Raw genomic sequence first — 21,076 nt, forward strand, 5'->3', positions numbered from 1 at the left:
TGTGAGCAAGACTCACCAGCCAGCACCCAGGAAAGAATTCTCTGTAGTAACCCGGATCCCACCCCATCACAGACCATTGGGCATATTTACCTGCTAATAATCAAAGATCAATTAATTGCCAGAATTAGGCTATTCCATCATACTGTCCCCTCCATAAACTTATCAAGCTTAGTCTTGAAGCCAGATATGTCTTTTGCCCCCACTACTCCCCTTGGAAGGCTGTTCCAGAACTTCACTCCTCTAATGGTTAGAAACCTTCGTCTAATTTCAACTTCCTAGTGTCCAGTTTACATCCATTTGTTCTTGTGTCCACATTGGTGCTAAGCTTAAATTCCTCTCCCTCCCTGATATTTATCCCTCTGATATATTTATAAACAGCAATCATATTTCCCCATAGCCTTCTTTAGCTTAGGCTAAACAAGCCAAGCTCTTTGAGTCTCCTTTCATAAGACAGGTTTTCCATTCCTCGGATCATCCTAGTAGCCCTTCTCTGTACCTGTTTGAGTTTGAATTCATCCTTCTTAAACATGGGAGACCAGAAGGATGATAGAATTTTGAGAACCAAAAAGTGAAACTGGCTAGAGTAAAGTTGTACTTTTGTTTAGTTTAATTGCATAAACTGAGAAGAAAATCAAAAAAGTAAATGGCATAAAATAATGACAAGTGCCTCTACCGTTTTCTCTTACAACTCTCCCATCACATCTGATGCTAGCTTTGATGCCTCTTCATCTCCTCTGCTTTTTTTCAATACTGCCCATAAACATGGCATGTCTACCTAATCTATATTTACTAAGCCACTTTTTCTCTCAAAATCCTTCCTAAAAAGCCTCTTCTTTCTTATCTGCAAGAAGTGTTAATGTACCATAAAAGAGAAATGAATTTTAATGGGATCATAGATTATATACATAGCATAAATAAGTAACTTCTTGTTTTCCAGTTTAAAAAAGTATACTTCAGTATTTTGGTTGGGGGAGGGACACCATACTTTTTTGGCAATCGTAAACCATTTTGAATATCTAAGTGTCCTGTGTTCGTTTTTTATTTTTTGGTGGGTTGTTTTTTTTAAATGTAACTTGTGGTCTCTGCTGAAAAAGCTGTTAATTGTGGCTAAGAGTAATCACTTTTCTTTTGATTCTCTTAGTATCCAGATGGGGACAGGAGGAGATCTCCACAGTTATTTCCATAGTGTAGATAACTGAGAGTAGCCTTAGTCATATACTGAAGCATTTTCTTGTGGCAGTGCAGTAAAAGGCCTGTTAACATGGGCTTGACCTCAACTGTATTTTGCACTTCTGTAATAAATTCTAAAATGTCACAATTTCTGTAAAGAAGAAAATGTTCCAATGCTATCTTAGACCCATTCTGCTGTGAAATTAAGTGCTGAGTATATTTACAAATTTCATTTTTTTTGTTTTGTTTTTGTTTTACAGAATTTCTAGAAGGAGGCGTTGGCCATGTTGAAATGTTGTTTCGGTGTAACTATTTAGCATTAGTTGGTGGAGGAAAAAAGCCAAAATATCCACCTAACAAAGGTACAGTGTTGAGCACTAAGGAACATATATTTCATAAATGTTTCTGGCATCTCTGCGGTATCCAACAAGAAACCTCAACCTAAATTTTTTTTATAGAATCCAGAAAGTTTGCGTGTAGCCTTTGAGTTGCAACCTGCCTAAAATTGTTTTAGTATTTTAAGTTCAGTGAATATGTATCTTCCTCTTAAGCCAATGGGAATTGTGCCTGCTTGTGAATTTGGCCCCAAACTCTACATCTCTATTTCTGTCATGCTTACCTTGGAATATCTGTGGCTCTTTCTACATCATTTTACTTGGTGAATGGCTTGCTCGCCATTTTCTAAGATGTTGAAAATAAACACCAAAGAAACCTACTCTGGAAAGCTTGCATTTGTGATGGTGAAATTTCACCATTGCTCAGACCTGCATGCCAATAAAAATCAGCCATGCAAAAATAGAAAGGAAACGTGACAGAGCTGCAAGCCTGGCCAATGATTTGTAAATTGGCTAAAACTTTCTAATACATTTTAACAATTTAAAAACCTCTGTCTGAGAGGGCTAGGCTGGGGGAAAATCTTTGCAGATTTCTTGCAGTAATGGTTTTACAATTCACTTTCAATCTCAGAAGCCATAGTTATACTCATTATTGTGCCTGACATGTTTAGAGAACTTGACAAACACTAACAAAATATTAATTAAGCCCCTCCTCTGTGACCAAGTCTTTCTGAACTGGAGGACTTGGTGGTCTGAGATCAGGGTGACCAGATGTCCCAATTTTTGGGTCATTTTCTTATATAGGCTTCCCCCTTCCCCCTCCCCCCTCCCGATTTTTCACACTTGCTGTCTGGTCACCCTATCTGAGATGCACAAAGACCGAAAGATTGGCACTTGACAAACAATTGAAAAACCTCCAAAACTAAGCCTCTGTTTCCAAGTCAGGGAAGCTGGCCTGCTCTCAGTGCTAATTGTAAGGTGCTGGCCATTTTAGTGTGGTTTTTTGTTGTTTTTTTTAAGTTTTATTTTTGACAGGTTATAATGGATGCTCATAATATGGTGGCAGTGAAGTGGCCTGTCTTTCATCATAATTGCTGCAACTTCAGCTATTTGCATTCATATATCTTTAAATCTGATAAAAACCATTGACACTGATGTACCTATTCAAACCAGTTGATCTGAAAGTGTAAGACTGTCTTTTCAATTAAGGCATCCAATCCCCACATCTTAGTGTGAAAGAAAATGTAGAATCAAATGAAGTAAAAATCTTAAATGAATCCACATGTTCCATACTATCCATAGAGATTATAATTCCATGCTCTAATAAGAATATATCAGTAGGGATCTATTATCAACCACCTGACCAGGACAGTGATAATGACTATGAAATGCTAATGGAGATTAGAGAGGCTATGAAAATAAAGAATTCAGTAATAGTGGGGGATTTCAATTATCCCTATATTGACTGGGTACTTATCACCAGAGGACGAAATGCAGAGACAAAATTTCTCAACACTTTTAAATAAGTGCTTTCTTGAAGCAGCTGGTACAGGAACCTACAAGGGGAGAGGCAATTCTCGATTTAGTCCTGAGTGGAGCACAGGATCTGGTCCAAGAGGTAACTATAACAGGACCACTTGGAGATAGTGACCATAATATAATATTAAACATTCTTGTGGTGGGAAGAACACATCAGCAGCCCAACACTGTGGCGTTTAATTTCAGAAAGGGGAACTATGCAAAAATGAGGAGGCTAGTTAAGCAGAAATTAAAAGGTACAGTGACTAGAGTGAAATCCCTGCAAGCTGCATGGATGCTTTTCAAAGACGTCATAATAGAGGTCCAACTTAAATGTATACCTCAAATTAAAAAACACAGTAAAAACTAAAGAGCCACCATGGCTTAACTATGTAAAAGAAGCCTCTTTTAAAAAGTGGAAGTCAAATCCTAGTGAGGTAAATAGAAAGGAGCATAAACATTGCCAAATGAAGAGTAAAAATGTATTAAGAAAAGCTAAAAAAGAGTTTGAAGAAGAGCTAGCTAAAAATTGAAAAGGTAATAACAAAATATTTAAGTATATCAGAAGCAGGAAGCCTGCTAAGCAACCAGTGGGGCCCCTGGATAATCAGGATAAAAAAGGAGCACTTAAAGAGGATAAAGTCATTGCAGAGAAACTAAATGAATTCTTTGCTTCAGTCTTCACGGCTGAGGATGTTAGGGAGATTCCCAAACCTGAGACATCCTTTGTAGGTGACAAATCTGAGGAATTGTCACAGACGGAAGTGTCATTAGAGGTGGTTTTGGAATTTAATTGATAAACTTAACAGTAACAAGTCACCGGGACCAGATGGGATTCACCCAGGAGTTCTGGAAGAACTCAGATGTGAAATTGCAGAACTATTAACTATGATTTGCAACCTGTCCTTTAAATCCACTTCTGTACCCAGTGATTGGAAGACAGCTAATATAATGCCAATATTTAAAAAGAGCTCTAGAGGTGATCCTGGCAATTACAGACCGGTAAGTCTAATGTCAGTACCGGGCAAACTAGTTGAAACAAAAGAATAAAATTCAGACACTTAGAAGAACATAAATGGATGGGCAAAAGTCAACATGGTTTCTGTAAAGGGAAATCATGACTTACTAATCTATTAGTTGTTTGAAGGGTTCAACAAACATGTGGACAAGGGGGATCCAGTGGACATAGTGGACTTAAATTTCCATGAAGCCTTTGACAAGGTCCCTCACCAAAAACTGTTAGGTAAGTTAAATTGTCATGGGATAAGAGGGAAGATCCTTTCATGAATGGAGAACTGGTTAAAAGACAGGGAACAAAGGGTAGGAATAAATGTTAAATTTTCAGAATGGAGAGGGGTAACTAGTGGTGTTCCCCCAAGGGTCAGTCCTAGGACCAGTCCTATTCAACTTACTCATAAATGATCTGGAGAAAGGGGTAAACAGTGAGGTGGCAAAGTCTGCAGATGATACTAAACTGCTCAAGGTAGTTAAGACCAAAGCAGACTGAAGAACTTCAGAAAGATCTCACAAAACTAAGTGATTGGGCAACAAAATGGCAAATGAAATTTAATGTGGATAAATATAAACTAATGCACACTGGGGGGTGGGGGGGAAAATAACCCCAACTATACATACAATAAAATGGGAGCTAATTTAACTACAACTAATCGGGAAAGATCTTGGAGTCATCATGGATAGTTCTCTGAAGATGTCCATGCAGTGTGCAGTCAAAAAAGCAAACAAAATGTTAGGAATCATTAAAAAGGGAATGGAGAATATCTTATTGCCTTTATATAAATCCATGGTATGCACACATCTTGAATACTGCGTACAGATGTGGTCACCTCAGCTCAAAAAAGATATACTGGCATTAGAAAAGGTTCAGAGAAGGGCAACTAAACTGATTAGGGGTTTGGAATGGGTCCCATATGAGGAGAAGTTAGAGGCTAGGACTTTTCCACTTGGAAAAGAGGAGACTAAGGGGGGATATGATAGAGGTATATAAAATCACAAATGGTGTGGAGAAAGTGAATAAGGAAAAGTTATTTATTTGCTCCCATAAGATAAGAACTGGGGGCCATCAAACGAAATGAATGGGCAGCAGGTTTTAAAACAAGGAAGTTCTTCTTCCACAGGTTAACTGTGCGCTGTGTGAACTCTTTGCCTGAGGAGGTTGTGAAGGCTAGGACTAAACAGCGTTTAAAAGAGAACCTCCATGAATTTATCCAGTTAAGTCCATTAATGGCTATTAGCCAGGATGGATAAGGAATGGTGTCCCTAGCCTTTGTTTGTCAGAGGGTGGAGATGGATGGCACTTGATCATTACCTGTTAAGTTCACTCCCTCTGGGACACCTGGCATTGGCCATTGTCGGCAGACAGGATACTGGGCTGGATGGAGCTTTGGTCTGACCCAGTGTGGCCGTTCTTATGTTATTTTCTTTTAAAGTGTCATAACTATAAAGGAAAGGGTAACAGCCCTCCAGTGTACAATACTACAAAATCCCACCTCTCCCACCATGTCAAAGTTCCTTCCCCACTCTGAACTCTAGAGTACAGATGTGGGGACCTGCATGAAAACCTGATCTAAGCTGGTAGTTAAGCTTAGAGGTTCTCATGCAGGGTCCCACATCTGTATCCTAGAGTTCAGAAACTTGACAAAGTGTCAGCCTTTGTATTATATTCAGCAACTATACCACCTAAGACTTAACTAGAAAGCTCAATCTGATGGGAGATGGCAAAAGAAAACACATGGTGCTGCAGTAAGTGGTTTGAAGTGCATGGAGTTCTTTCAGTTCATGTTGAACCAATCCACAGGTGTTAATTTACTGTTGTACTGGAGATGCATCTTTTCAGATAGCATTTAGAATGGGGGTCTTGACCACTTGTCATTTTTGCCCTAGTGTCTTGGTTGTATTTCATTTCCATAATTAATCTAGCTACCTAAATCCTCTGTTTCAGTTAGTTGTATTCACTTCCTATCCTAAAGTATTTTATGCTGGTGTATACTCTTAAACAGATGCAATGTTCCTCTACAGCGGAGGTGGGCAAACTATGGCCCTCAGGACTGTTCTGCCTAGCCTCTGAGATCCTGGCCCAGGAGGCTAGCCCTTGGCCCTCCCATGCTGTTCCCCCTCCCCCACAGACTCCGTTTGCTCTGCCAGGCTGTGAGCTGCTGGGGCAGTGCAGCTGCAGAGCCTGGCCTGACCCGGTGCTCTGTGCTATGCAATATTGGCTGGCTCCTGCCGGGTGGCACAGCTGCCTGTCCTGGTGCAGCTGTGCTGCCAGCCACTCATGCTCCAGGCAGTGTGGTAAGGGAGGGGGGTTGGGGCGTGGATAGGGGTGAGGGTGGAGAACAAGGGGGTTGAATGGGGGCAGGGGTTCCGGGGGTGGTTGGATGGGACAGGAGTCCTGGGGGGCAGTCAGAAAGGAGAGGAGGGTGTTGCATGGGGTAGTGGGGGGCAGTTGGGGCGGGTCAGGGGACGGGGTGGTCAGGGGACAGAGAAGGTGGATGGGGCAGGGATCCGGGGTGGCCGTCAGGGAACGGGGGGTTGGATGTGGCAGGAGTCCCAGTGGGGCTGTGAGGGGTGAGAAGCAGGGGGGGTTGGATAGTGAGTGGGGGCTGGGCCACGCCTGCCTGTTTTGGGAGGCACAGCCTCCCCTAACCGGTTCTCCATACAGTTTCTGAAACCTGATGGTTTGCCCGCCCCTGCTCTACAGAGTTAGTTGCATTTCAAAGATGAGTAAAGTGAGTTTATTTTTGTTTGGTTTCTACATATTTTGTACAGCACTCTGGAAACACTTGAGATTAATGTTATAGTAATACCTTGACAATTGTGCTTCTGTCTTAATTCTTTACTACTTAATTTAGGGGGGGAAAGCAACCATCCACTGCGGTAAGCCCAGGCTGAATACAAAACCAGGACCAATGTCCAGAAAATAGCTCCTCTTGTCACTTTATCAAACTGATACAAGTGCTTTCCAGTTAGGAAGTGATTGTGTCAAACTTTTTAGAAATCTGAAATGAAATATTACTGCTGTTCTGATGAGATCTTTTTCACCATTTTAGTGATGATCTGGGATGATCTGAAAAAGAAGACAGTTATTGAAATAGAATTTTCAACAGAAGTTAAAGCAGTTAAATTGCGAAGAGATAGGTAGGTATGAGTAAAAATTTATTCCATGTGCAAGGTGGTGTTTGTCTTATGTGTAGAGGTGTGTTTGAGAGATTCTCAGTTGTTTATAAAGGAAATGCTTTAAAGCATATGTTTGCAACTAGAAATCTATTTAAAATGGGGCTTTTGGACAAGCTTTTTAAAGGGTGAGTGGATCAAAGCTCAAGTAGATTGGTGTATAGCTTACCACTGACTCTTCCTGCTTTGCCATGTACAGAAGAGTGTTACAGGAGTTCCTGTGGTCTGTAGCAGGAACCCCTGCTTGAATATGTGAACAGCTGGCACCTATCTGCTTTCTGTCTTGTTAATTAACCTACAGCCATGACAAAGGGGTTTTGCAGGAACTGCAGTTACTGTTGGTTGGGAGGGTAAAAGTGTAAGAATCAAATTAAAGTATGTTGAAGGCATTGTACAATTGAAATAATTATGCATTAATAGTTCTGTGTGTATCTGTCTCTGTCCCCTTTCCCTGCTCTTGATTTGAGAAGACATAAGTGCTTCCCTTTTTATCTGTTTCAGAATTGTGGTAGTTTTGGACTCCATGATTAAAGTTTTCACATTCACACACAATCCCCACCAGTTGCATGTTTTTGAAACCTGCTACAACCCTAAAGGTTAGTAGTGTACTTCAAGTGGGGGAAGGTACATGTTCTTTTTTGGCCTTTGTTACTCTTCTTTTGAGTCTGTCCCATTTTTATCATGACATTACTCATCTAGTTGAAGTTCCTTGCTTTATTCACTTTGTTAAATTTTATTAACCATGACTTGTATGATTGTAATGTTTCAAAACACTTGTGGGATGATGCTTTTGTTGCTAACTGTTAGCATAAAGTCTATTTCACAATGCTTCATAACACTATTGCAGGAAAACGCTCTCACTTAATCTACATTATACATGGGTTTGGTTTGTCAAAGAAAGATGGTGCTGCCCTTTTCTGCACAGTACTTGTAAAGTTATAAATCTGTGTGCTCTGAAAATGGATGAGTTTTTTCTAGCACAGAATACTAATGAGCAAGGATAGTTCCTACTAAAGAGACAGCATTAGCTCACATCATGGAATGGGCCACCCAAATACCAAGAGAATCTGCTTCAGTATGGGAATAACCCTATTCCGACTGCACAGTCCCAGTTGTCACCGACCATCCCACACTGGAACCTCTATGGGTATCATTAAGCACTTACAAACCATACTCAATGGGGACCACATCCTGAAATCAATCTTTCCTGAACCCCTCTTCTGGCCTTCAAACAGCCCCCCAACTTCTCCAGGCTCCTCACAGACCGGGACACACCAGCTCAAAGCAGCACTAGACCCTGCCAGAACAACAGACACACAACCTGCAGACATATCACCACTGTTACGATGATAAATACGCCCCCAACGCACCTTTCAAGATCCATGGGTCCTACACATGCCTATCCCAACATGTGGTGTACCAGTGCACTAAATGCCCCAAAAACAACTATATGGATGAAACGAGACAATCACTGTGCTCGAATGAACTTGCACAGAAAAATAAGACACCCTATCACTTGTGGGCACTTGTTCATTTGTTTTTCTCCTCCACAAAGTGGTTCCTCTATATCTGACCTCTCGGTTCTCATCCTCAACGGAAACTTGCACAACACCTTCAAAAGATGACCCTGGGTGCTTAAAGTCATATGCTAGACATTAAAAATCCTGGACTGCCTAGAGTTACTGAATTTTTGGCTTATTACAACAATCTATAACCCACTACAACCCGCCAGTCTTTTTTTGGCCCTCCTTTCTGCCCTATAGCTGGGAAGGTGTTAATGCGCTATGTAACACACATTAATCTGCGAGACCATTCAAGGTGAACTAATTACACGAAACCAGGGGTTCTCAGGACAAATTATTTGGTGGCCTCGGAGAGCAGCGACTAACTCTTGCTGGTGGCTGCTCTTAACACTTTTTTTTCTTAAAATACTTAATTAGCTTCAGGAAAAACAAATATGCACAAATAAATATGCGCACATACACATCCTAATAATTGTAATTTATTTATTGCTAGTTAGTAAGCCTTTTGTGAAAGGTGATATTACCATACAAGTATCACTTTTCACGGCAGACTTACTCAGCTCTGGCAAGTTTGAGGACAAATTAAGCCCTGGATGGGGAGGGGGTTGGAGGAGGCAGTGTGGGCCAGGCAGGCAGCAGTGAGCCAGATCCTGAAGCTCCATGGCCGGAGGACAGAGCCCAAAGCCACGCAGCCAGAGCCTGGGGCCTCCCACCATGCAGCTAGAGCCTGGCGCCCCACCACCTCAGGACTGAAGCTTAACGCCTGGGTCCCACAACCCCACGGAAGGTAGGGAACTCACAACTGCTTTTCCAGTGTTATGCCCCACCTGTCTTCAGAGGGGGGCAGGGCCCAACCCCTGCCGGTGGCCCCAGCAATCAACACCAAGGTGGTGTATCCAGGTGCACCAGGGAGGAGGGGCCAGTCCCCCCCAATAACAGTACAGGAGGCTGTTGCCACAAGAAAAGCCCCTGGTGGTCGCATGTGGTTAGTGGCTGCATTTGAGAAATGCTGCACTAAACAATCTCTTCCACCTTGTTTTTAGCTGTGATACTCTGCGTATGTGTTTCCCAGACTGGAAGAGCTCTGTGTAAACTAAAACACTTGTCTCTCGCCAAGAGAAGTTGGTTCAATAAAATATTACCTTGCCCTTCTTGTCTCTACTAAGAAGACAGCACTTAATTATCAGTCCTTTCAGTCTTTATAACACTGGTATTGTCTGTAATACCACATACTCTCTCCACATGGAAAACTAAGTGCTCTTAAATCACTGCTGAGCTTTTCAGATTAAGTATCCAAGTGTGGTGCATGCTATAGAAATACTACTTGGATCAGGGCCTCATTGAGCTAGGCATGTACATGGCGGCATAGCCCTGTCCAAAAGTACTTAAAATCTATGCTACCATTAATAAGCTGAGATAGGGACTTTCAAAAGGCTGCCATGGTTGGTAATGTCATTGGCATGTCTGGGTCAAACTTGTGTGCATGGTAGTGTAATTTGCACATAAATTGCACCTACTTAAAGGCCAAGGAGCCAGTAGGTCTAAATTAGAGGATCTCCTATATTACCTTGATCTGTGTTTCCCCTTCCTGGGTGGTTTTTTTTTTTTTTCTTCCCTGAGCAGAAGGCACTTTTGCCCCACTGGTGTGACTTGCACCAATTTACCCCTTAGACTTAATGGGCCAAATTCAGGAGAGACATGTAAGTTCCATTTCAGTAAATAGGTACTAGCCTTAAGTCTGAGGGGGCCAGAAGATGATGAGGCTGCTTAGTCTGGCTTTGGATTAATTATTTAATTAATTTATTTATTTGGCTTTGAGTTGATACATAGTTGAAACTAATTTTGCCTCTTCAACTTCAGTTTTATTCTAAAATATATATTTTGTTACCCTGTTTTTTAAATTTTGGCAAAGTGACATCTTTGGACTTCTATAGGCTTTGGACCACCTTGCAGTAACTAAGTACATCAAGCCTGTAAAGCTACTTGCTGAAAATGTCCAGATTCTTAGACAAAACATGGGCTATCCTGGTTGTACTGTAGGATGAACTGCAGTCCCAGAGATCACTGTTAGTTTGCAATGCTCCTTTTTAACACCCCTTTCCCCTCCCCCACCCTCCATTTGCTTGTACATGCACCGCACTTACTGCTGGATAATATCTGGAGATATTGGAAACTTGTCTAACCTTGTCTTCACTTTTTATAGTAAACTATTTCTAAATTTCAGATGTGACATTAGGATTTCCCTTTGTTAAAATTGTTGTAGTGTATTGTAACAACTACTGTCTGATATGGTTTTTATGATTTTCAAAGCGTTTTTTTTTAAATGCTCCTTTTTTGTCAATTTTGTTTTTTAGGTCTCTGTGTCCTTTGTCCAAATAGTAATAATTCCCTTCTTGCATTCCCTGGAACACATACCGGGCATGTGCAGATAGTGGATCTGGCTAATACAGAAAAGCCTCCTGTAGACATACCAGCTCATGAAGGAGTCTTGAGCTGTATAGCTTTAAACCTGCAGGGAACAAGAATTGCAACAGCATCAGAAAAAGTAAGCAAATTATCAAATGTTCTATTATCAGTGGCTATATCTATGAATACACTATATGGTCCTAATATGAATGAACAAATGCTTTGTTACACTGTAAGTACTGGAAAACTAAGTCTAAGGAACCTAGTGTGCACAGAATTTTTCCCATTGATCTTTACTCCTCCCTCGGGAAAACTGAATACTTCCCTAGAGATCTGTCATGATTCTCTAGCAGCCTTGAGCTGAGACATAACTTCATTCAGTAACCCAAAGGACTTATTCAAATTGAGTCCAGCTATCTTGAGCCAAGAACAGGCTTTGTTTACTATACTGGACTCATGGGCGGCAGGTGAACAACAGGCTTAGGGAGGCTGTCCCCCGGCCGACCCACCCCTTCTGCCCAGCGCCCTGCCCCTCCCTTCCCCCACTGGAGCCCAGAGGACTCCTCCCTCCAGAGCACCCGCTGGGCAGACAGTGCAGAGTCCCTGCTGCAGGTCGGCCCCCAGTAGCTCCAGCCCTCCCAAAAGTGGGAGGGGCCTATGCAAGGTGGAGGCAAAAGCAGCCCCCTACCCATGTCCCAGGCACCTCGCCCAGGGCAGATGGAGTAACGCAGGCTTCCCCCAGCTGCTTGCACAGCTCTCCCCAACCCAGCTCGGCCCAGGGTGGGCCGCAGAGCTGCAGCCCAGCCATAAGAGCTGGGCAGCTGTAGGAGCCACGGCAGATCCTCCACCTGCCCACAGTGTGGAGGGCCCAAGCAGCCCCCGACCCATGTCTCTGCTTCCTGGGTTCCCCACCCAGGGCAGGTGGAGGGTTCACAGCTGCCTGCAAGGCTCTTACCATGGCTGGGCTGTGGCTCTGAACCCCCCCTTCCCCCCTCCCCAGCTGAGTCAGGGAGAGCCATGCTGGCAGCTCTGGGGAGCCAGCATGGAGTCGTAGATCTTCCTCCTACCCTGGGTGGCTGGGGAGCCCTGGGGGCAGGGACATGGGCTGCTCTCGGTCCCCCTGCACCCCAGACAGATGGTCTGCTGTGGTTTCCCACAGCTCCCTGGCCGGGCTCCACCATGGGAAGGAAGAGCTGCAGCAGAGCGCAGTGGGAAGCAGAGGGGGTCTGGGGGTGGAGTGTGGGTGGGGCCACGCAGGCAGTTGGGACAGGCTTGGCCTTCCCCTGCCTTTTGATAGCTGCCACCCATGACTGGCGTCTTAATTTGCTTCTAAGGAATCCATGATTTACTGAAAGACAACCTTCTTGAGCCTAAAGCTTCAGAAAGTTGTCATCTTCCACTATCCCTGACCGTCTTGTACATGGACATACAAACCTGTAACTGGTCAAACTACTAACTAAAAAGCTCATTTCAGGAAGGGAGGGCATTCTACAAGTCTGTCAGGTGCTGTACTAGCTAGTCTACTATCTAGGATTCAGTTCAGCTTGAACTTGATTTTTAGCTTCAGATCCAGGAACATAATTGATCACTATGTTGAAATGTTGAATAATGTTTTCCAAGCTTTATACATTCCTAGAAAATATTTTACAGCTCTACCAGATCCTTTTGAACTGCATAATTTAGAAGTCACTACTATATGGATACCAATGGATTTTCATTTTTGGCATGATGCCGGGAACTCTGCTGTTGAAGACCGTCCTCATTTCATTGTAAAACCTTTATAACGTCTAGGACTGGAGGACTATAAACCTGTTTGGGCATCCTGTTTTAATATTGGTATCACAATCAGAATAACTTGATTAGATAACAGCTAATCACTTCCTTTACATAATTTTTGGGTGCAGGCTTCCAAAAGCACCCAAGTGACTTGGAACTGTTTTCACTAAAAGTAGGATTTGTACTCCTGAATCAGTTGCGCTTCAAAAGCTCTCTAAAGTCAGCCAGTATGTGAGGAGCATGGAAGCAAATCTCCACTGGACACTCTTCATGCTGCTGTGTCAAGGGATGTCTTTTTCAGAAGATGGTCGTGTATAGCTCTAACTTTGCAGGGACACCACTTTCAAAAACAGGAGCTTAAAGTTAGGACCCTAGAGCCACAGTGAGGCATCTCAGGGATGAGATTTAAAAAAAAGGTTGACTTCAGTGCTCCAGATTCACTTAAACACTCAAATCTCACCTGTGGGCTCCTAAATACAGACCTAGGATCTTAACCTTAAGCTGCTTCTGCTTTTGAATACTTTGGCTGCACATTTCCTGTCATATCTCCGCCTTTGCTCCCATTTGTGGATTGTGCTGCTCTTTACCTATATCTCCTCTGCCTTTTTGAAGAGCAGAGTGGAAAGAATGCAAGGCAGAGCGCTTCACAAGAGGCCCCATGTATATGGAGACAGCAGGAAGACTTATACAGTCTGGTGAACTCCACTTTAGAGGAACTGGAGGAATGAAAAGCCAAATCATAGCTATACTTTTTGCTACCTTTCCTCCTATCCTTCAACTGAAATAAGCTCTCAAACCACTGTCTTTCTAGAATCTTGGCTGTATTAATGTACATTCCAGTAGCACCAAATGCTTTTTAAAAAAACAAAAAACCTGGCAGTCTTTCCTAAATTAAGATTAAAAATCCAATCCTGTCCCTAAAGGGAAGGAGAATGACAGAGGTGAAAAGCCGGAGGGACAGAGTGAGATGAAAGGTAGTGATTGAAGGTAGACCAGGGTGGCCTACTGTTCTCCTGCAGGCTGAGCATAGCTCCTGAATAACTTTTTAAATGGTTAATTCATGTGTGTAAACTGAGGTAAGAGCATATGTAAGGGACCGTCATTAATGATCAATGAGGTAGGCAACTACTTCAAACTACACTGCTTATTGAATGTGCTATAAGCATTGTCTAAAAGTTAGCATTACTTACAAAGTTAGCCTCTTTTTATCAAGTTAATCTATCCTTTACTGATGTCGGCTATGAGAATTAAACTCATGCAGTAATTTTGGCTCTAACTCCCCATTTTCAAGGGACTGTATTGTGTACTAGACTTCCGTCAGATGAAAGTGGTACAGTACTTAGAAAGTAACTAGCACTATTTCTTCCCCTTTAAAAGCAGTCTTATTGTACGTGTTTGAATTGGTCTGCTATTTAAGACTAAATACATGTTTACATAGAATTGGACTGGAAGCGATCTCAAGAGATCTATCTAGTCCAGTCTCCTGCACTCATGGTAGGACTGAGTATTATCTAGACCATCCCTGACAGGTGTTTGTTTTACCTGCTCTTAAAAATCTCCAATGATGGAGATTTCATCACCTCCTTTGGCAATTTAGTCCAGTGCGTAACCATCCCGACAGTAAGATTTTATTCATGTCTGTCCTAAATCACCCTTGCTGCAATTTAAGCCCATTGCTTCTTGTCCTGTCCTCAGTGAATAAAGAGAACAATTTTTCTCCCTCTTCCTTGTAACAACCTTTTATGTACTTGAAAACTGTTATGTCCCCTCTGTCTTCTCTTTTCCAGAATAGACAAACTCAATATTTTCAATCTTCCCTCATAGGTCATGTTTTCTAGATCTTTAATTTTTGTTGGTCTTCTCTTGACTTTCTCCAATTTGAACATATCTTTCCTGAAACGTGGTGCCTTGAACTGGACACATACTCCAGTTGTGGCCTAATCAGCACAGAGTAGAGTGGAAGAATTTATTCTCATGTTTTGCTTACAACATTCCTGCTAATACATTAAACGTGTGTGTGTGTGGGGGTGGTTGGTTTATTTATTTATTTATTTTTTTGCGTCAGTGTTACGCTGACTCATTTAGCTTGAGCCACATGACCCTCGCATCCTTTTCTGCAGTTCTCCTTCCTAGGCAGTCATTTCCCATTTTGTATGTGTGCAACTGCGTGTTCCTTCCTAAGTGGAGTACTTTGCAATTGTCCTTACTGAATTTCATCCTATTTCTTTCAGACCATTTCTCCAGATCATTTTGAATTTTAATCCTATCCTCCAAAGCACTTGCAACCCCTTCCAGCTTAGTATTGTCCACAAAACTTAGAGGAGTACACTATGCCATTAACTAAATCACTGATGATATTGAAAAACACCAGATCCACAGCTGATCCCTGTTGGACCCCATGCGTTATACCCTTCCAGTTAGACTGTGAACCACTGATAACTACTCTCTGGGAACAGTCTGCCAACCAGATATGCACCCACCTTTATAGTAGCTCCATCTAGGTTATAGTTCCTAGTTTATAAGGTCATGTGAGACAGTATCAAAAGCTTTACTAAATTCAAAATATAACACATCTACCACTTTTCCCCATCCACAAGGCTTGTTGCACTAAGAAAGCTATGACATTGGTTTGACATGAATGTGGTATTCTGAGGGAGTGCAGTTTGACTTTCTTATTGGGTCTCTTGAATGACTTGGTTTACTGAAATGGGATAATGCTTTGCAATGGGGATTGCCTGATGCCAGGTGGGGTGAGAAATATTAGCTTGGAGAACAGTACTTAGGGAATCCTTCCAGAAGATTCCAACACAATCAACTAAACTTGTGGATGTTCCTGCTTTATGTTGTCTGGTCTTGGTTTAACTGAGAAATGCGGAGAGTAGTGACAGAGGAGGAGGATTTCTGAATGTGAGAAATGGATGATTGGAATGTTTGCCCAGCTTATTGGAAACACGTTCCAGTAAACCAATATGAGGACTCAGTAACATTTCAGAATGTTACAACTGGCGATCTGTACATTACTAAATAGTTGTGCTGACATTGGTCAAACAAGGCACCATGCCATAAAATAGACCCATGGTGTAAACAGAAGACTCCAGTACTTTCAAATCTTAAGCATAACCTTAATGAGGGATCCTCCTGGTTCATAATGGGCTAAAAATAATCCACACACAAGTAAACTAGGATTTGATATTCTTAGCAAGATGCTAGTGTTTCAGGATGTTGGATTGCATGGGACGCGCTTGCAGTACTTTATGAATACAGGATAGTTAAGGACTACTTCCTCCTTCAGTAATAAAATGTTTTGTTTTTTCCAGGGGACTCTCATAAGAATATTTGATACTTCATCGGGGCATTTAATCCAGGAGTTACGAAGAGGTTCACAAGCAGCTAATATCTACTGGTAAGCCTTAACATTTTTTTCCCCTTCTGAATGTACTTTCTCCATCTTTTGATGCGTCTGGTATCTTTTTGTGCTGAGATTGCACAAAGAACCACAGGGAAGATTTTTCAAAGGCCTAAGGTGCCTAGCCTAACTACATTTTGTTCCTTTTTAAATTGAGGTTGTGTGTGCCCGCCTAATTAGTGTTTGTGAAGTGCTAAGTGTTTCCTTTTTCTATCTGACTAACTCTAGGTTAAATGCAATACATTTGCACCTTATAAATCAAGCTACTATCGGTATGAAGGCTAAACAAAAATCTATTGCAATTATTTGTGTCTACAGCATTAACTTCAATCAGGATGCTTCCCTAATTTGTGTATCAAGTGACCATGGCACAGTGCATATTTTTGCTGCAGAAGACCCCAAAAGGAACAAGCAGTCTAGGTAGGCTTTTATCCATTCTCTAGCCTATTGGTTTGAGTGAGTGAGTTTGAGTTTTAATTGTCAGTATTAAACACATGCTAGCAAGACTGTTTCTCCTCCTCCCCAAAGTTGTTTCAAAATTAAGTCCCCCCCCCCCAGTAGCATTTAATGAGGCAAAAACTAAGTTCACTGACATTGAAGAGTAATCATTGCTATGTTGCATGAATAAAAGAAGATAAGAAACCCAAAATATCTGTGTATTGTATGGTTTTATACTGCCACATAAACAAATGTGAGTGCTTCCCAAAGAATCTATTTAGCACTAATGGAGTCCCTAGCTGACCTCATGGTGTTTCTGGTATTCCTTTTTTTTTTTTTTTTTTTTTTTGGGGGGGGGGGGAGACAGACTGTGCTGGGGGTACAGGTCTTTATTTGGAAGTGGCATCAGAATCATTGTGGTGGATCTTTTATGTACATCTTTTTCTTTTTTCAGTTTGGCCTCAGCCAGCTTCCTTCCCAAATACTTCAGTTCCAAATGGAGCTTTTCTAAATTCCAGGTTCCCTCAGGCTCTCCATGCATTTGTGCCTTTGGAACAGAGCCGAATGCTGTCATAGGTAAGTTATCTGAACTTCCCCAACGGTTCTGTTTGAAAAGCAAGCCCTGGCAAGCTCTTCCACAAGTGACTAGTTTTTTTTTTAGCTTGGATCGTTTTTTTGTTTAAATATAATACTGTAAAGATGACTGGCTAAGACACTGGAGCCTGTCAGTCTGAGGGAGGGATCATGGTGACAACTTTGACAGTGCTGTCTGGAAAAGTGAGCAAGCAGACCTTCATCGTGGGCCAGGCTTGCATATGATCTGTGCTAATGAGAACTAGGGCAGGGGTAAGCAAACTTTTTGGCCTGAGGGCCATATATCTGGGTATAGAAAGTGTATAGCAGGCCATGAATGCTCACAAAATTGGGGGTTGGGCCAGAAATGAGGAGTTCAAAGTGCAGCAGGGGGCTCTAGGCTCGGGCTTGGGGCATGGAGGGGATGGCTTAAGGATGCAGACTTGGGCAGCTCCTGGAAGCAGTGGCATGTCCCCCTGGCTCCTACATGGAGGTAGGGCATGCACAGCAGAGGCCTCTGGCCATGTCTGCAGGTGCTGACCCCACAGCTCCCATTGGCCAGGAACCACAGCCAATAGGAGCCCCTTGGCTGCCCCTACATGTAGGAGACAGAGGGGGAACATGCTGCTTGTGGGAGTTGCACAGAGTGGCCCCTTACTCTGCTCCACAGTTGCTTGCCCCACTCTGGTGCTTCCCCAGACCCAGCTGCCTACAGAGAGCTTGAGGGGTGTAGTTTATCCACCCCTGAACTAGGGGGTGTGACCAATAATGTGGGCTTTGAGCAAACAGCAAAAGATTCCTTGCACTGATTGCTGTTTAGGACAAACATCTTATAAACAGTAAATGTTTCTCCAGGCTGCTAGCCAACCTAATGCTGAACAAGGTGTGTCCTACTGGGTTGATGAGTGAGTTTCCAAAAAAGGTGCACACTGAAGTAATGTGCTGGAGATACTAGTGCTTTTTAGGCTGTAAAACAAGTCTTTGTTTTTTGTTTCAGCAATATGTGCAGATGGTAGCTACTACAAATTCTTATTCAACCAAAAAGGGGAATGCTCAAGGGATGTCTATGCTCAATTTCTAGAAATGACTGATGACAAGCTTTGACTAAACTGAGGAAGAAAGTGTTTTGGTCAAAGTGTACTGCCTTGGTTATTCTGCTTCTTTAGAAGGACTGGGTATGTATGTCCCATCCTGATGAAGATATGTAACCAACCTCATTGAGAAGCTTGGCCCAATGTGAGCAGAACAAGTACTGAGATAGAAGACTTCTACCTATGTTAAACTCATGTTTTTTCAATATCAGAAAAATTGGGTTTCTGTCAACTCTTGAGTCTTCAAGAAATGGCTTTCAACAGCTTGTGCCTACAGGGGGTGTGTTTTTGTTTTTTGGGTTTGTTTTTTTTTTAGTTAAACTGTGAAATTGGAGTGCAGATCAGTGCCGGTCACGTGTCTGAGGTGTTTTGTACAAACTTCAGGCAAGGATGTGAGAATTTATTTCAGGCATCATATTACATCACTTCACTGAACCTCTGTGGGGGCAGGAAATAACTGTAAATACTAGGTAACTAGAATAGTTATACCAGCAGCTTGCCTTAGAACAGGAGGGTTTTATTTCCCTTTTCACACACCTTAACCTGCAGAAGGAGAGAGGGGACACAGTTTGCTATAATAAACCCAATCTGAACTGCACTTACCTTTTGGTCTGGAGTGTGGTGCAATTGTCTTGTGGCCATAAATTGATAGTCAGTCATGTACACACTGATGTTCTTGGTTAAGTTGAATTAACTATCAGCACTAATATAACTTTCAGTGGTGCCAAACTGTATATCTGTATATATTAGACACACAGGCACATTTAGGTACTGCTGATGTGGTTAACCACTACACAGCACATGAAGTAAATTGCATAGGATACTGTGGCAAATGAAGTTCAAGGGGAGGCTGCTGCTTCTATAATGAAACACATCCATTCTAGCTAAAAATTTTAAGTTGGTTTAACAGATGCATTGAGTTGCTTCTAAAATACTAACTCTCTGGGCTTCAATCAGAAGACTTTACAGGCCACTTAACACAGTTTAAAGTAGGTGATGTGAAGTACACCTTGTGATGACTCAATCTGCAAAACATTTTTGAAGTGTTACATACTTTTGCATATTGAATAGTGTTTGCCTAGGTGCAGTTAGGTGATTTTTTTTATCTGACTTACTTAACTTGCATCCACTCTTCCCCCCCCCCCCCCACGGATTTTTTTTTTAAATAAGGCATACCATTTTCTTTAAAAAAGTGAAATAGAACAACTTCTCAATTCCTGGCACTAATTAATTACATGAGGCATATTCATACAGTGCCTCAGCTTTAATTTCACACATGCTTCAAAGTTGAAGTCCTAGTTCACTCTTAAGATTATTTAGCAAGTTTTAGTATCTGGTAATAAAATGGACCAAGGACTAGCTTTTATGCAGATTGTGTGGTCAAGTTTGCATGTTGCTTTTATGTGTATTTAATCATTTGTTTTGCACACTTATTTGTAATGTTTCTTTTAAATAAATGACTAATTTTGCTGTATTTATTTAAGGTAAGAACTGGATTAAATTTTTTTAAATACAGATGCACCTTTAACTTACGCAAATTAATAGCAAGGTTAGGCAGCAGTCTTCTACTGTCCCTTTTTAATAAATGGCCTAGGGCTAAAAAATGGTTAACTTTTTGGCTACAGTTCAGATCTTAAACTCATGTACTTCATATTAAAACAAAACAGAGGAACAGGCTCAAATGTCCCTTCCCTGTAGGATTGGTGAAGCTTATCTGGCCCTCTGACTGTTCCACCCCTGGGGGTACTAATAGACTGCAAAGTATGACCCTGAGCAGGGCTCCAGTGGTTGAAGGACTCTAATCCTTCTAGGCAAAGGTAAAAGCCCATGCAGAAACAGATGCATCATGGAGGTGAATGTCTAGGTGTGAGAGTGGCTTTGGCTTCCTTCATCAAGGGATGCTGTGCCAGGAAGGATGACTGCTAAGCAGAGAGAGGATCCACCTTTCAAAGAGGGGGAAGAGCATATTTGGATACAGATTGGCTAAGCAAGTGAGGGGGGGCTTTAAATTAGGCTTGAGGGCAGGAGGTAAAACTTACTTGTGGTATTTTTTAAAATATGCAGAGCTGGGTCAGAATCATAACAGAGATGAGAGACTGTAGGGTGGGAAATGGGGGGGGGGTGTCAAATCAGAATCTTAAGCAAAAAGTATGAGGAAGAAGCAAGAACTTGAAATACTAGTTAATAAACATAACTATGCATAGTTGGCATCACAGACTTGGTGTGATAATACATCATTGGCAGAAAAGGGCACAGCTTGCTTAAGGAAAAAAGGTGTTGCCTTATAGAGCCAAAAATGCATACACTTGAACTTGCAGAAAGTCTCTGAATAAGGTAAAAGGGATAAAAAAAAAGCCAAGGGTGATGGCATGGTAGGGGTCTACTACAGACCATGTAACCAAGAAGAAGAGGTAGATGAGGCTTTTTTAAAAAACTAATCATCCAAAACACAGGACTTGGTCATGATGGGAGATTTCAATACCCATCTGTTGAAAAAACACAGCAGGGCACAGGTTATCCAACAAGTTCTTGGACTGTATTGGAGAAAGCTACCAGAGGAGAGGCTGTTCTAGAGTTGATTTGGACAAACAGGGAGGAACTGGTTGAGAATTTGAAAGTGATCATGAAATGACGAATTCATGATTCTAA

At 42.0% G+C, this 21,076-nt stretch overlaps 1 protein-coding gene across 4 annotated transcripts in view; it reads left to right on the forward strand.

Moving 5' to 3' along the window:
* WDR45B (WD repeat domain 45B) overlaps nt 1-19,905 on the forward strand; it is a 31,333-nt gene extending 11,428 nt beyond the window's left edge. For all 4 annotated transcript variants that reach the window (XM_030534146.1, XM_030534145.1, XM_030534144.1 and 1 more), the window contains 8 exons: nt 1,431-1,532; nt 7,091-7,178; nt 7,716-7,810; nt 11,092-11,282; nt 16,237-16,322; nt 16,644-16,745; nt 17,218-17,339; nt 18,334-19,905. In XM_030534146.1, the coding sequence (XP_030390006.1) occupies nt 1,431-1,532; nt 7,091-7,178; nt 7,716-7,810; nt 11,092-11,282; nt 16,237-16,322; nt 16,644-16,745; nt 17,218-17,339; nt 18,334-18,440 (893 nt within the window). In that variant the 3' untranslated portion in view covers nt 18,441-19,905. The remainder of the gene's footprint in view (nt 1-1,430; nt 1,533-7,090; nt 7,179-7,715; nt 7,811-11,091; nt 11,283-16,236; nt 16,323-16,643; nt 16,746-17,217; nt 17,340-18,333) is intronic.
* The last annotated feature ends 1,171 nt before the right edge of the window (nt 19,906-21,076 follow it).

This window comes from Gopherus evgoodei, chromosome 15, assembly GCF_007399415.2.
Source record: "Gopherus evgoodei ecotype Sinaloan lineage chromosome 15, rGopEvg1_v1.p, whole genome shotgun sequence".
NCBI lineage: Eukaryota > Metazoa > Chordata > Testudines > Testudinidae > Gopherus > Gopherus evgoodei.